Here is a 16,002-nt window from a genome sequence, read left to right as displayed (position 1 = left end):
TAAGAACAAGACATACAGATTTAGATGTTCAAAAGTTAATAAGTCAACAAAGACATTAGCATAGATGTAAGCAATAATTGTGGAACAAAACAACTGGCAAACTGGCCAACACGTTGTAAGATGTGGATTATGTTACATGAATGGTAAGTGGAAAAAGAATCAGAGAAAGTAGATGAGTGTTGGCAGAGCTAGCATGGGAAAGTCTCCAGAAAGGAGGTTGTATTTGACCAGAGACCTGCCTGGTGATAAGGTAACAGTCCTAGTTAGTGTGTGTTAGTCACTGGTCTAAATGCTTGTCATGAACTCACCAAGGGTCATGGCAGCCTGATGACAGAGTTCTTATTAGGATCCTCACTCTACTGATTAGGAAACTGAGGCACAAAACAACGAAGGATATTCAGCTGGTAGGAGGAATAATTGTGGTATGAATCCCAAGAGCATACCTCAATCCCATGTACTGTACACAGTAGGTAAGAAGATATGATTTTCTTCAGACAGACCATGAATGTGGAATGAGGTATCAATGAGACAAGAATGAAAGGCAGGCCTTTCCTGGTGGTCCAGTGGGTAAAACTCAGTGCTGTCACTGCTGTGGGCCCAGGATCGGTCCCCTGGTCAGAAAACTAAGAACCCATAAACTGTGCAGTTAGACAAGAGAAAAATGAAAAAGAATGAATGTTGGCCACAGATCGAGGAGACACTGGTGATCTGAAAGATAGGACCTGTGTGGTAGTGGTCATTGTATGCCAGGGATTGAGAGGGTCCAGCCTGTACCCATCTGCTGATGCCAGTCAGAGCAACAAGCCTAGGAACACATGGGAAAGACTTGGCAGATCCTGGGGCAGGATTCACATCAATGGCCCCAGTCTTATCTGTCTTCCCTCCCCATGTGGATTCATCATCCTTTACTGATTACTGGACAAGGCCTGCAAGGGCTCTCCTGCCCTCTGGATCGTTGTCAGAGGCTCACCTGACAACCCCAGTTCTAGAAGAGCTCACCTGTAAGCCTTCTCTGGGCTTGCAAAGGAGCAGCTAATCTAGTGGAAAAGAAACTCCTCTGAGCCAGTATCTGGCTGTTTGTTTCTGGTATCTTAGTTTCCTCACTCATAGTTTGGAACTAATTTTCATGTATTTGATCTTGCTGTTTCTTCCGAATTCTATTTGAGGACTATGAAGCCAAGGCTAACAGCTGCAGCTGGATGCGATGTTCCAGATTTACCAGTCAGAGTTATTCAAGGAAACAGAACCAATAAGAGACATTTTATATCTATCTATCTGTTTATCTATGTCTATCTATACCTATCTATCTATCTGTATATTGGCTGTTCGTTTAGTCACTAAGTCATGTCCGACTCTTGTGACGCCATGGACTGTAGACCGCCAGGCTCCTCTGCCCGTGGGATTTCCAGGCAGGAATACTGGAGTGGGTTGCCATGTCCTTCTCCAGGGGATCTTCCTGACCAAGGAATCAGGCCTCGGTCTCCTGCATTGCAGGCAGATTCTTTACGAACTGAGCTATGAAGGAAGCCCATATATATATGTATACATATATCTATCTATCTATATATCTTGAGGTTTATCTTGAGTTTAGTTCCCTATTTATGGAGGCTGAGAAATTCCACAATCTCCTGCTTACAAGGTATAAAACCAGGAGAGCCAGTGGTATAATTCAGTCCCACTCTGAAGGCCTGTGAGCCAGAGGGGCTGGTGGTGTGAATCCAAGTTGAGGAGAAGGAGAAAACGAGGAGACTTGTTCTATCTCAAGGAGCGAGATAGGGAGAAAACAGGGAATAATTTTTCCTTTCTCTGCCTTTTGTTCCATTTGGACCCTCAACGGATTGGATGATGCCTACCCACATTGGGGAAGGCCTTCTATTTCACTAAGTCACCGATTCAAATGCTCATCTCGTCCAGAAACACCCTCACAGATACAACCGGAAATAATGTTTAATTTGGACGCTCCATGACCAGTCAAGGTGGCACGTAAAATTAGCCATCACAGTGGGTAGGGCCACGTCATGGACTGCTGCATAACACTGTGCACACCACGCAGCCTCAGATACCATCCTAAAGGATCTCTCTCACGGGAAGGACAGTGCTGGCATCAGATCATCTTTCCTCGGAGCACTGTGCACTGTGACCACGCAGTCCAGCTAAGGGACCCAGTGGCTATGTGGTCCACACACCATGTGGAGTGTAGATGAGTTCAACACTCAAGGTAGTCACGCCTAGGGGAAACTGCACCTTCTTGTTTGTACAACTTACAATTTGAGAGCAGGTGCAGAAATCTCTCAGCAAGAGGCTTCCTGGAAAGAAGTGGGCTTCAAGTCTCATTTTGTATAACTGAAGCTTAGTGACATTTGCAGCAGAGATATGAAATCCTCATTACTTTCTTCCTATAGCAATAGGAGAAATAACTCTTGTGGTTGGGGTGGGAACATGAATTCAGGAAAAGAGCTAGGGAAGTGATTTATGCCTGGGCCTTGTAGGAAGGACAATATTTTCACAGACAGAAAAGCAGGAAAGGATATGGAATTCCTGAAAAGGGTGGTACCAATCCTAGCAAGCTTCTAAGAGTTAGCCGGTTGTCAGTGTTCCCTCGTCTTCCCCAAATGTCTGAAACCTGAACTGACTTGTAAATTATCGAAGTGGAAACCTTGGGTCCCTCACACCACGAACAGCCCTGTACTATCTGACCCCAGGGCTCAGAAACAGTCCTCTACATTTCTGCTCTGATACATCTCCATGTCCGTATCTCATATGAAGAATTCACACTTTGCCTGGAAGGAGTAAAACCTGGAAGGCTTCCTGGAGAGGGATGGAATTGACCTAGGCCTGGGTAACTTGAACGTGCATGCTTTCCAAAGTCTAAGATGACAAGAAACAAAGCACAAGGTATGTGCAAGGGCCTAAGAAGTAGAGCTAGGCGTAGAGGGATGGACAGGGATATAGAAAGACAGGAATACGAGCAGAGATTTCATGACGTCAGGTGGGCCTTGGCAAACGGACAGTTTCCCACCAGTAGACCTCCCTGAGAGGAATGGCCAATCTCCCCGTCAATCATTGCAGGCCCACCAATGACGATGTTGGGAGGCGGGGGCATGAAACGTTGTGGAAGAAACCCTAGCGCGTGCCTAAGCTCTTGACTGTCTGGATTGTGCTGTGGGGGCTTCCGTAGACCGTTTTCCTCGGTTAGGATTTAACATGGCGGCTCCCTTTCCGGAGATCGCAGATGTGTAAGTTTTACTAACTTTATTCGTATCTGGCCGTCTGTGGTGTGATTTGGAGAGTCGGGTAGATGGTGTGTCCTCATGGACACTTTGACAGACGTGTCTGCGGGCTCCTGGGTGGAAGGCGGAGAGGATCTCTCAGGCACTTCCGGGTTTGGTGTTGGGCATTATTGTAATGGCATGATGAAACTTGAAGAAGACGTTCTTTGTCTAAAAGTGGGTCTCGGAGCTTCCTTCCCAGTTGTGGTCTTACTGCTTTGTCGTGTTTGCGGCTTCAAGTGAGGAAAGGGCGGGATCGTTTGGCTGGGTGGGTGGGGGTGCCGGAGAGTCTGACTGGTGAGGGGCGGCCGCCATGGAGCTGATTCTGCTTTCTATTGTAGGGCGTTTGGGGTGGATATATCGTTGCCGGGGCTTGCTTCAGATGTTGATCTTGGCCGTTTTGGTGACCTTTCTTAACCATTGAGGGTCTTTCTGTTCTTTCCCACGTGAAACGAGACAGTAAGGCTCTGAGGGATCGCGTGTGGTGTTAGGACAGCTGACGGCCCTTGGCTGCCTTGGTGTTTTGTGGATCAGGGGAAGGGGAAGTTTGCCCCAGCCACTCATGTTACGAGCTTCCAACTTATCTAATTTTCCTGCACCTGTGTTAGGCTGTCCATCTGTAAGCAAGTCTCCTTGTAGATCTGTATAATCACTGTTTCCTTCAGGACCTGGTGATGGCAAAATCGAGTACTGGCCAGCTGATGGGCCTGTAAGGAGAAGAGAGTGGACCTGGAATCAGCTGTCCAGACCTGCCAGATGAGTAAGTGCAACCTTATGTTCTGTGGGGCCACAAATCCTGGGAGGAGGTTAGCATCCATCCCGTCAGCTGCAACATTTTTTAACATGGTGTTGAAATGTCTTCCCTGAGTCTCTAAGATAGGAACTTGCAACAATGTCAGGATCACTCCCTGAGCGCTGCTCAGACACTATGTTTATAATCGATGTCTTTAACTAGTCAGTGGCATCTTGTTCCAGTTCAGCGTGAGTGCCATTATTACAGACATACTGAATTTATTAGAATGTCACCTTTCCAAAAAGCCTGATCTTGCCATGTTCACATCAGAGTTCGGATCTGTCTTGTTATCCTTTTGGATAACACTTGTAACACCAGGCAGAAGCAGGCTGGACTGGTTGGGATTGTGAAAAACAAATTTCAGGAATCCAGAGACTGTGGGAGTGCTGGTTTTTTCATGTATGGGAACATGGATTTGAATGTAATTTCAAGCCAGCTCTATTTAGGAAAGGGGAGAAAGATGAGGCCTGTCTCCCAGTCTATCCCCACTATAAGTGGGTGGGCATTTATTTTGCAGGGGTCCTGGAGATGTAGGCTAACAATTCAAGTAATATGCAGGTCAAGACTTCATTAAATATTTACCCTTCTGCCATTTGTGGGGGGGGGGGGGTGGCGGGGGGCACAATACTGTTATTTTTTGCCTTGCAGATGTTGCTGAGACAATGCATCGTGTTTCATTAAAAGTAAATTTTAGTGTCTGAGTCTGACTCTTTCTTACTGTCATCTTTGAGCCTCAATTTCCACATTGGCCAAATGGGAATCACACTTTGCTCTCATTGATATCTCTTGTATGGTTCTTGTAAAGTGCTCAGCACAAAGGAGGCACTGAAGGGATTAGCACACAATTTACAGAATATGGGAACAGGACACTGTGACTTCATTTAGCTCATCTCCCTACCTGTCCAGGCCCCCATTTCAACCAAACGTTTGTTTCCTTTCACAGGGCCAGCAAATTTCCTCAGATATTACAGGGCTTCTGTTTGGAAACCAGCCTTTTAAATCCTGCTGTGATGCCAAGAGGTAGCCCAGCAACTCATACCTTGCCTTACTCTGAGCCACTTACCTGTGTGACCATCTCTGACGCCTTATGCCGAAGCTGATCTGGCTCAGCACCAAAGTTCTGGCACCAAGACGGTGCTTGTTAACTGGCAGTGCCGAAAAGGTCTCCTCGCTTTCATTGTCTGTGAAACGTTACTTCTTTTCTGGGCAGTGGTTAATTTGTTGAAAATCTGTGGAAGAGTTTTCACAGTTGGGGTGGGGGGAAAGCGCTAAACAGAAATATGAACTCTTCTAAGGTGCATTCCAAGACACTTCTAAGCTCTAGTTTCATGGAAACCTCGGGCTCCTGTGTTGCTTTATTAGCATGGGTTTTATCCACAAGGTGGCATCACAGAACCTGAATTTCATTCACCGAAGGTTAAAAGACAATCCACATTTCTTTGTGATTGGAAACTAAAGTATGTAGTTTTAAGAGACCATGTTTAAAGACTCTGTGTTTATCCCTGTAATTGGGAAAATTACTTTAAAGCTGTGAAAGATGGGGGTCGTGATAGCTTCCTCCTCAGTGAAAACCTGAAGCCTGAGATACTTAGAAAAACCTGCCCTAAGCCCATGTTCCTCCCCCAGGTAACACGATGATGATCAAAACTGGCATATTTCCTAGTCAAGACAATTGTGAAACTTAAGGATAACCGTGAGGCCTTCCTCCCCTTCCACACACACTTGTTCCCACTGCCCATCAACATCATCTTGGCTGACTTAATATGAGGCAGGGGTCAAGAAAACCTAAATGGATGGTTTAAGAGGTCAATCTGCTGTGTAGTGGCACTTCAAAATAAGTCACAAGGTTGAAGATGCCAAAAAGTTGACTCTGCAGTTGGTGACAGTGTCACAGATCAGGGCTCTCGTGGAAAGAGAAGGTAATCGTCTTCTGAATTTGAGATGGAGTCTAGCTTGCTGGTTCTTTCCCAGGAATTCATTCCCAGGCCAGCCATGTCACTTAGGCTCCTGAGACAGTACCTAGTGAATGTCTACTCACTCGTGGGAATGTGAATGTTCTAGAAATTCTTGGTGTGATGTGTTCCTTTGGATACATACCACAAGTGGGATTGCTGGAGTAGATGGTAGTTCTGTTTTTCATTTTTTGAGGGGCTTTCATACTGTTTTACATAGTAGCTGTACCAATTGAATCTTGAACTAAATGAGTTTCATGAGTGGTTCTCAGGCCACTTTTGATTGTCGGTTCTTTTCAGGAGAAGTACTGTAGAGATTAGAGGCTCAAAGTGGGAAGGAGTTCCCTGATCAGGAAAGATGGGGTGACTGACTAAAATCGGACCTTCGTTGGGGTGCCTAAAGTCTAGAGGTGGGGAAGGGGCTGGGAAGAGTGACGCTCTGTAGAGCTGCTGTCAGAGCACAAGGAGAAAGCTGGACAGGAGGTCATAGGCCCTCAATGTGAAAGGTGCATTGGACTTTCTGTGGTCAAAAGTGTCTCCTACCTATTTCTCAATCCCGGGTACTGCTTGGGATCATTGTAGCAAGGGGACTGAACATAATAGTGCACATCACTGAGTGTGACATGACAGTGGATTCCTTTCAGGGAAAGGTGAGACTTTCATGATGAAGTCTTTACCCTATGTGACAGCATTCCTCAGAGTTCTGCACTTCACTGTTAGGGATGTTCTTGTGTTCCTGCTTCAGTCTGTGCACTGCCTTAGGCTGTGAAAAGCGGCTCAGGAAAGGTGACCTTTCCCCCTCCTATACTGTGGCCTAAAGCAGTAGTCTGAGAGGATCTCCTGGGAGGTGCCCGCTGATGTTGACTACAGTTGGTTGAGTAGACCACTCAACTCATCTGTTGAGACTACCTGTGGCCATAAAGAGGCACATGAATGTGAACTGGTGTTGCTGGTGTGTTCTACTGATATACCAACTAGACACTTCTTCCTTTGACACTCACACGCCTCAGGTGCCTTGCTAAAGTCCTAAAAGGTGCATATTGGCAATGGCAGCATGTGGGGTACGGGAAATGTTGAGTCTGGGGCAAAAGGTGGCGGTAGCCTGATGTCAGAATTCTGTGCCATTGTTCTGAGCGAGGGCACTTTGGGAATCTTGAGGAGTCCCAACTCTGTTTGTCAGAATGTGGTTGGAACTTTCCACATTCACTTTCTGCACTCTTCCACTGAGCACACTCTGCACATTGGCTGGAAGACAGAGGTCCAGTGGGTCTAGTCAGTGAACTGTCCATGAATCCAGGGCCTTTTGCTTCCTTCCGGGCATATGCCGATGAGCGTGGATGTGTAGGAACCTCCCGAGTCAGGTGCCCCAGCTGGAGGATGAAGCCCTTGTATTTCTCTTGCTGCAGAGGGCTGCATCCCCAGGCTGTCGCTGTCTCTCCAACCCGTGTATCTGATAGAAAGCCTTTCTAGCAGAAAGGTTGGCTGGTGGTTGCTCCTCTTCCATTTGGGGTTTCCTGTTGGTGGGGGTGACATAGCCTCAGGGGAACCTTCTCTGCACTCTCAAGGAAGAAGGTGTTGTTGGTAAACAGTGGAGGGACAGTTATGCATTGTTTGTGGTGTTGTGCTACTGGAGTGGGGAAGAGGAAAGGGGAACTCAATTGGGGGAGGGACAAGGCCTGATGGTTTCCCCATGTCAGGCTTTTGCTTTCTCTTGATTCGGGAAATTTGGGCCCAGCAGGGCTATGAGGAGGCAGCTCTGAGAGTATAAGGAAAGATTGCCAGTGGGGAGGACAAGGGTCTTTGGTGTGATGACTGTGGTGGGCATTGTGGGTTCAGGGCTCTTTCCCCTGTCTTCTTTCTCCATTCTCATGCCCTTCCTATGGGTTAGCATAGCTGAGGCACAAAAATTAACAATGGACCCTGATGGATATACTATAAAAAGTTATAGCTTTGGTATAAACTAGGACATTTATTATGGGAACAGGATTGTTTTCGATTTTCCCAAGTGAATTGTGATTTTGTCTGCAAGTGAAGGCTTTGCTGTCTCTTTCTTGCTCTGTGTTGCCTAGACCTGTGACAAATGGCTGTTGTGGAAGGGGAACTCTTTGTCCAGCTGTACTGTTGCACAGTATATAATCTAAGGGAGTTCTGAGAAGGGACTGCTGTTGTTTACACTATTTTTTTTTTTTCCCGGTGATATTTCCTGCCCTTTTCCTGTAGCTTTATGGGCTCTTGGTCACTGCTTTTTCTGCCAGGTCCCTGAAAGAACACTCATGGTTTTTCAAATACCCAAGAGGCTTATTTAACTTACAGAAAAGATTTGCATACATTGCAGAGAGTCAGAAATGGCAGCCTATTGCCTGGAGAATCCCAGGGACAGCAGAGCCTGGTGGGCTACCGTCTCTGGGGTCACACAGAGTCAGGCACGACTGAAGTGATTTCGCAGAGTCAGACAAAGAACTGACCACACTACAGTTTTTGAGGAAATGTGAGAAAGAAGTCCTTGTCCCTTTTCAGCATGAGCAATTTAATTTTCCTTATTTGAATGTCCCTTACAATGTGCTCCCCGTGAGATCCCAGGTCCCCTGGGTATCTTCACCGTCCCTCCAAGTGCTGATTCTAAAGTTCTGGCCACAGCCAGACCTGGGCAGAGGAATTCCTCAAGAGGAACTTGTGGAAACAGCACCTGAAGGACAAGTAAAAAGGATGAGTGACTGCTTGTCCTCTAGGAGCTTTTAAACCATACCTATGTCCTCAGGGCGAATTCTCTGTGATCAATAGGATCACTGGGGATGAGGATGAAAAGTACAAACCTTTAGAGAAGGTTTAAGTCACTCTGCTGACGTCAGCAGTCTGTTGGCAAGCAGAGCTGAACTTCTCTCTCACTGTCCCTTTCTCAAGCACTCTGAAGGAGCAGAGATTTGATCTCCAATTGGCAGAGGTCCTATTTCTGTGTCTTGTGGTGCACAGGACCTGCTAGAATACTTGGGAGGAGGCAAGGACTCAGATCCGCCAGAGATTTACTTACAGAATTTTAGTGTGCAGCTCTGTCAAAAAGAGTGGTCAGAATGAGTCAAATCTGTGCATTCCTGGACAGTTTGAATGGTCTCTTCATCCCTATGGATTTGAATTTGCCCTCCCAGTCCACTATGCTGACTCCAGCATGCACCCATAATGGGTTACTGAGTGTCGCCAGCGAGGCCACCTCACAGTTTTGATTTGGGTTGGCTTTCTGAGCTTCCTTTGCTTCTCCTTATTCACGTGCAGGCCTACTATATTACTTCTTATCAGCTTTGGAAAAGAGCAGCAGTGGACCCACTTCTGTGAATCCTAAGGAGATTGACTGGTTTACCCAGCCTCCCCCATCAGTCAGACAAAGCACCTTCCAAAGTGCTGAAAGGCCTGTTGTAGATTTTCCTCTAGTCAGAGTACTGAGCTACAGGATATAGGATATAGTTAAAGCCAGGAACCAAGCACCTGTGCATCTCCTCCAGACCCCGGAACTGATGTGTCCTGAAAAGGCTAAGAGAGTGGATCTTGATCTGTCATGTTTTTATTACTAAATACTACTAATAATAAATTATGAAGGTAGGATGAAACTTCAGAGTGGATGGGTGTGTTTATGGTATAGATTATGGAGATGCTTTATGGATGTATACTTATCTCCAGACTCATTCGATTGTATACATTAAGATGTGTACATCTTTTTGTATGTCAGTCATTGCTCATACCTCAATAAAGGGGTTTAAAAAATAATAAAAAAGAACCTTCCATGGTCACAAATGAGTGTCACCTCCCTCCAAGAGTTTTTATAGTTTAGAACTGAGAGGGAAGAATATTTCTCCTTCGGGAAATGGTTAATGCCATTTACAGCTTCTGAATTATGGTTTTGCCTTGGTTTCTCTATATATACATAGTATCTGCATTAGTCATCTATAAGGTTAACCTTTAGTCCATAGGATTTTGAATTTCATAGAATCTCAGCAGTTCTACAGAAGTCTATGGCCTCATGCGGAGGACCTCGTCTCAAGGAGTGGCCCTGTGACATCAGCGAGTTGTCATTTGACCAGAAATTGACTTTGGGGTATTGTGCCTTTGGGAATGGCTTGGACTTTGGGTTGTTTTCATTTTGTATAATATGTGCTTTTGTGCTTCCTCAAGAAATCTTTAAAAATATTGTACCCATGGGGGCATGTCAAAGTGCATGTGTGCTGTTTTAGTATTCCAGATGCTTGAAGGCACTGTTTCAGGCTGATTGGTCTCTCTAGCAGGCCTCATTTCTCTGAGACCTTCCCACAGCCTTCTCTTTTCTGTGCCACTGAGTTTCCTGGCCGTAGCTACTTGGTTTGGAATACTTTTCATCTTATCCTAGTTGAGCCAGTAATACTTTTGTTATGGTTTGGGACTAGACCCGCAAGAATGAGTGAGAGCCTGCAAAGGTTCACTGGTAACCTTTCACAGCAGAGAATATAAAAAGACATACTGTTGGGACTTGCCCAGCAGTCCAGTGGTTAAGACTCCATGCTTCCAATATAGGGGGGAGGGGGTTCAGCCCCTGGTGGGGGAAATAAAATCCCACATGCTGCATGGCATGGCGAGAAAACAAAACAAAAAAAGAGGCCATGCAGCTGAGTTTCCCTGATTTAGCCTCATTTCTGTGTCTTTAAAATGTATTTGTTGCTTAAGTTTCTCGTATTTTGTTAAATACCAGTGTTGTTCCAATAAAATTCATTTGCTTTAGAAGATCTCACTTGTTTGTTTTAATTATTCACAATGAACACCAGCATGACCAAGGAAGCTGCGGCTCTGTCATGTGCATTATCACCCGAACTGGGGCACAGGTCTACGCTCTGGAGTCTGATGCATTAAGAACAGGAGCCGGTGGCAAGGGGATGGGGTCTCCAGGCCATGCTAAAAGTTCCCCTGTTTGTTAAGCTCGCCCCTTTGTCTAGTGATATATTCCCCTTAAAGCTAGTCACTCAGTCGTGTCTGTGCGACCCCATGGCCTGTAGCCCGCCAGGTCCACTGTCCGTGGGATTCTCCAGGCAAGAATACTGGAGTGGGTTGCCATTCCCTTCTCCAGGGGATCTTCCCACCCCAGGGATCGATCCCTGGCCTCCTGCATGACAGGCAGATTCTTTACCATCCGAGCCACCTGGGGAGCCTGATCCCCTAAAGGTAGCAGGTAATCTAATACCTCCCCATGAGAAGTGATCCTTTTAGCCACTTCATGAAAGCCATGAATGCATATTTGGGGATATGCTGTGCATATAGTGTTTCCAAGTATTAGTTCTCTATAATTAAGAAGAGTGTATGTTATATAATAAATATTTCTGTCTGGCTCAGTAATGGCAACCCACTCCAGTATTCTTGCCTGGAAAATGCCATGGACAGAGGAGCCTGTTAGGCTACAGTCTCTGGGGTCACAACAAGTCAGACAGGACTGAGCAACTGAGCATGCACATACTACCCCATTCCATTGATGGACTATTTCTGTTTAGCCCAGCTTCTGTTGCATATTTAGCTTATCCCCCCCGCCCCCTTGCTATTATGATCAATACTAAAATGTGAGAACCTTGTCTAAACATCATGGGGTACTTGCCCAATTCTTCAGTTTTGAAAAATTAAATCACTGGAGCCCATCATACAGAGTGAAGTAAGCCAGAAAGATTAAGATCAATACAGTATACTAATGCATATATATGGAACTTAGAAAGATGGTAATGATAACCCTATAAGCAAAAGAGAAAAAGAGACACAGATGTACACAACAGAATTTTGGACTCTGTGGGAGAAGGCAAGGGTGGGATGTTTCAAGAGAACAGCATCGAAACATGTATCTTATCTAGGGTGAAATAGATCACCAGCCCAGGCTGGATGCATGAGACAAGTGCTCGGGCCTGGTGCACTGGGAAGACCCAGAGGGATCGGGTGGAGAGGGAGGTGGGAGGGGGGATCGCGATGGGGAATACATGTAAATCCATGGCTGATTCATGTCAATGTATGACAAAAACCACTACAATATTGTAAAGTAATTAGCCTCCAACTAATAAAAAATAAATGGAAAAAAATAAAAGAAAGAAAAAAAAGAAAAATTAAATCACACTTTTTGTTTTGTTTTTACCCTAAACATGACATTGCAGAGATTAACTCATGAGAAGTTTCATAGAGTAAGGATGCTCTGGACTATCTGAAGATTACTGATCATTTCATCAGGCATTTCCTTATGATCTTATGCTGTACTTGGAAAGCAAGGAAATCATATTTCATGTGATCATTCGGGAACAGTTTAGGATACGCATCCACTATTGCAGAAAGATAGGAAGGCAGAACCTACCTGGACTCATGGGCCACTCCCCAACCCCCTTCCCCCAAATTTCATTCCAACTGCAGTAAATTCACTTTTAATAGGTTTTAATTTTTAATCAAGATAATACATGCATATAAAGGATTATAAAAAAATCAACCAGTACAAAAGGGCATATAATGAAAAGCAGTGAATCCCCACCTACCCTTCTTAGCTTTTGCTTCCCCATTCAAGAGGCAAAAACTTTACATATCTGTTTAGAGGTTAACTCCATTTTTCCTAGTAATATGCTTTTCTTACTATTTGTTAACTTTGATGAAGTGAGACATTTTCTGCTGCCTTCCTGCTGTCTCCTGGGTTTTCCTGCCCCACTTCCCTACCATTGTATCACTATTTTTAAGTTTCCTGTTGGTTAACTCCTTCAGTTCAAAAATGTAACCCCTGAATCTGCCTTATTCTTTCACCTGGAGACTTCCTAGTTTAGGAGAATAACACCACTATTCCCTTTCCTCCCCTCTGGTTGCCAACTTGTTGCCTGTACTTGTCAAAGTTGATTACCATTCCCATTCTGTTCTATGACCATAATTTAGTCTTCCCTGATTTGTCTAGAGATTTACTCTCAAAACGAAAAAGCGTAACTAATATTTCCCCTGTAATGGTTATTTAAACACTGTTCATTGAATAGGGATGTTGAAGCTATGAGTGGATTTTCTGTGACTGCAGAGTCTTGATCCACGTATGCCAGTGTTCCGATTCCTTTTCTCACACTCCCCGCAATGGTTGAAAACTGAGGTTGCTTCATATAGGAAGCATGTTCTTGTACAGTTTGAAATGTTTGTTTTCCCCTGAAGGTTCTGTTTTTTCCTTTGGGGGATGAAGACAAGTATGTCTTCCAGATTATGTGATCAGTTTCCTCCAGCTTCCATCCATCTATTGCCTAGAATTGATTCCATCCAGTGGGAAGTCCTTTCACTTCTTTTTCAAATTTGGAAGATTTGCTTCCGATTTGGACCATTCTTGTGCACTTTATTTAAGTCCTTGGTAACTTTTCCTTTTTTTTCTCCTTTAGCGCATCCTGTGCTCATTGTAATTTCCCAACGTGCGTGCTCATTTGATCCTTTACCAGCTGAGCCACGAGGGAAGAAGCCCTTTATGTACAGAAGAACTTCTTAAATATTTCTGAGGATTTTCAGATTTTTAAGTTCTGTTCCTTGAATTAGCTACTTCCTTGAGATTCAACTTCTCGTTTATTTTAGAGTTTCCTGGTTAGACTGCAGGCTTTCCACAAATAATGATTTCTAGCCTCGCGTTTATATGAAAAGGTGGAGCGACAGCAGGACAGGCCGGCAAGTGTGTGTGCGCGAGGCGAGCTGGGCACTGTGCTCTAGGGCGGGTGAGCCAGTGGGTGGAGGTCAGCCATCCTGCTGGGCCTCCCCACTGCCACAAAGTTAGTTGCTCTAAATATGTACCTGCAGGCGGACATTTAGAATCACCGAAGCCGCTATGTAGAAGTAGGGGAAATTCATGCGCAGACGCCAGGCCAGGTCGAAGAAGGTGATCAGCGTGCGCGTGAGCCCCTTGCAGAAGGCGCCATACGAGCCGCGGGTCGTGGCTGAGCGCGACAGCCGCACTGCTACGCCCGACAGGGCCGCTGCTGCTGCCATCGGTTTGCTGTGGCCCCGGATACAGAGCCCAGAGCCAGGTGATTCCCGCTGGTTCAGGGGACAGAAGGACGCTCTCGCGGGGGAATCGGCGCGGTAGGTGGATCGCGCGGCAGCAAATGCTAATTGCGCTGCACTGCGGGATCCCTCCTCCTCTGGCTGTGCTCCCTCCTCCTCTGGCTGTGCTCTGGCCACAGCGGGCACTGGTGCCCCGCCGGGCCGCCCTCCTAGGCTGCCTCGGGGCCACGTGGGGCGGGATCAGGCAGAGCGCCAGGGATCCAGAGCCCTGGGACGGGGAAGGGGCAATGTTAAGGGGGAGTCGGGAGGAGCGGGGAGGGGCGGGCAGTTTGTCCGGGAGACCTAGCTTCCTGACCCCAGTGGTCCTTTTTCAACTTTTTACTTTTAAATTTTAACGGAAGCAAAGTGAAACTTGCTCGAATCGTTAGAAATTTTGCTTCATAAGCAGGATCTTGAGCAACTTCGAAGCTTGAACGCATTTCCTGTCGCCTCAAATCCCTTTAGGAATTTTTTCGGTCCCCGGTTGTAAGCTAGTACAAACACACCAAACCAACTAATTGAACTTTAAGTTGTGTGCATTCTGCGTTATTCATTCAAGCGTCTTATTTGTTTTTGCTTTATATCTGTAGTATTCTGCTAATGGGCAAAGTCTAAAAGCGAGTTGTTAGACTTTGTCAGCAGCACAATGAGAACAATGGAAAGCAAATTCCCTGCTTCGTTTCCCTTTCCCCACCCCGCCCCAGCAGCCATGAACTGACATCATGTTTCCTGTATATACCTCCAGATGTGATGTGTTGATAAGGTGCCCTTACCATGTCAATAACACACAACTACCTCACTCTCCTTGAAGATGGATAATTACACCAATACATGTATCAGCTCATAGTGTTCGATAATTCTTATAACAAGTCCCTTGTTGATGGGTGTTCTGAACGTTTCCAGTTTTTCTTATGCCAAAATTTATTGCAATAGCATCATTGTAAACATGAATTTGCAAGTGGCAGAAGAGGATGAATAATATAATTCATTCTTTATTATAAAAAACCATCACATAGCATAGATATTTAGTGTTTGGGGTCAAAAAGTTTTCCTAATACATGCGGTTGATCAAAGAAGTTTAGAGAAGGAAGCTCTATACAATATTGTCAGTCTTGGAATTTTTTTCCTCAACATGATAGACAACAGGTGTATCTTATTATTCTTCTAATTTGCATTTATTTAACTATCAGAGAAGCTTAGCAACTTTACAAAATTTCTTAAGTTTTAATATATATGATTTTTACCAATTGTTTGTACATCATTGAAACTTAAGTATATATTATGAGAAAAGCAAAGTTTCTAGGATCACAACCACCAGAAAAAAAAGACTATTAACAGCTTGGTATATGTTTTAGTCAATTTTATTAAACAAAACACACAGACACACATACACACACATATATATATTTCACACACCAATAGTAAGACAAAAGTGAAATCATAGTAACATACTGCCTTGATAGTTGTTTTAAACATAATGATATATCTTGCTTATCCTTTCATATTGATTCTTTGTGACTGATAGTACCATGTATGACTCCTTATAGCAGGCCAATCATTAACTGAAGGATATTTGGATGGTTTCAAAGTTTCCACAGTCATAAACAGTGTTGAGATTAGCATCCTCAGGCATATCTTTGTATACTTCTCTGATGTCTCGCTCTGGTACATTCCTAGAAATGGAGTTCTTGGATCAAAAGTTTTTCATTTGTTTAATGATTTTGATACATATTGTCAAACTGCCTTTCACACAGCTCTAAGGTATCCATGAACATCTTCTACTTTCTTAATAATAGCATTGATATTCTTTTAAATCTTGGGCATTCTAGGTGAAAATGACATCTCATTGTTTTAATTTGCATATTTTGTTTACTGGCAAGGTTAGACATCTTTTATACATACAGATATTGTTGCACATTTGCATGAAAGGAAGTACTCTGTCAAAAGATTTGTAGTCTTATAG

At 44.7% G+C, this 16,002-nt stretch overlaps 1 protein-coding gene and 1 long non-coding RNA gene across 2 annotated transcripts; one reads left to right on the top strand and one right to left on the bottom strand.

The window, feature by feature from the left end:
• The first annotated feature begins 3,993 nt into the window (after positions 1–3,993).
• Positions 3,994–10,757, top strand: LOC122689649. The gene is made up of 2 exons (XR_006339872.1): positions 3,994–4,029; positions 5,006–10,757. It is a non-coding gene; the product is annotated as an uncharacterized LOC122689649 (long non-coding RNA).
• Positions 10,758–13,226: 2,469 nt separating this feature from the next.
• On the bottom strand, positions 13,227–14,245 carry LOC122689644 (small integral membrane protein 10-like protein 2A). Its single transcript, XM_043896254.1, has one exon. It carries the CDS (start codon positions 13,983–13,985, stop codon positions 13,779–13,781), a length of 207 nt encoding a protein of 68 aa, XP_043752189.1. The 5' UTR covers positions 13,986–14,245; the 3' UTR covers positions 13,227–13,778.
• Between the last annotated feature and the right edge of the window lie 1,757 nt (positions 14,246–16,002).

The sequence above is a fragment of the Cervus elaphus genome, chromosome X (genome assembly GCF_910594005.1).
Source record: "Cervus elaphus chromosome X, mCerEla1.1, whole genome shotgun sequence".
In the NCBI taxonomy this organism is placed as follows: domain Eukaryota; kingdom Metazoa; phylum Chordata; class Mammalia; order Artiodactyla; family Cervidae; genus Cervus; species Cervus elaphus.
The sequence above is the reverse complement of the archived record's forward strand: the minus strand, read 5'-3'. Positions and strand labels throughout refer to the sequence as shown.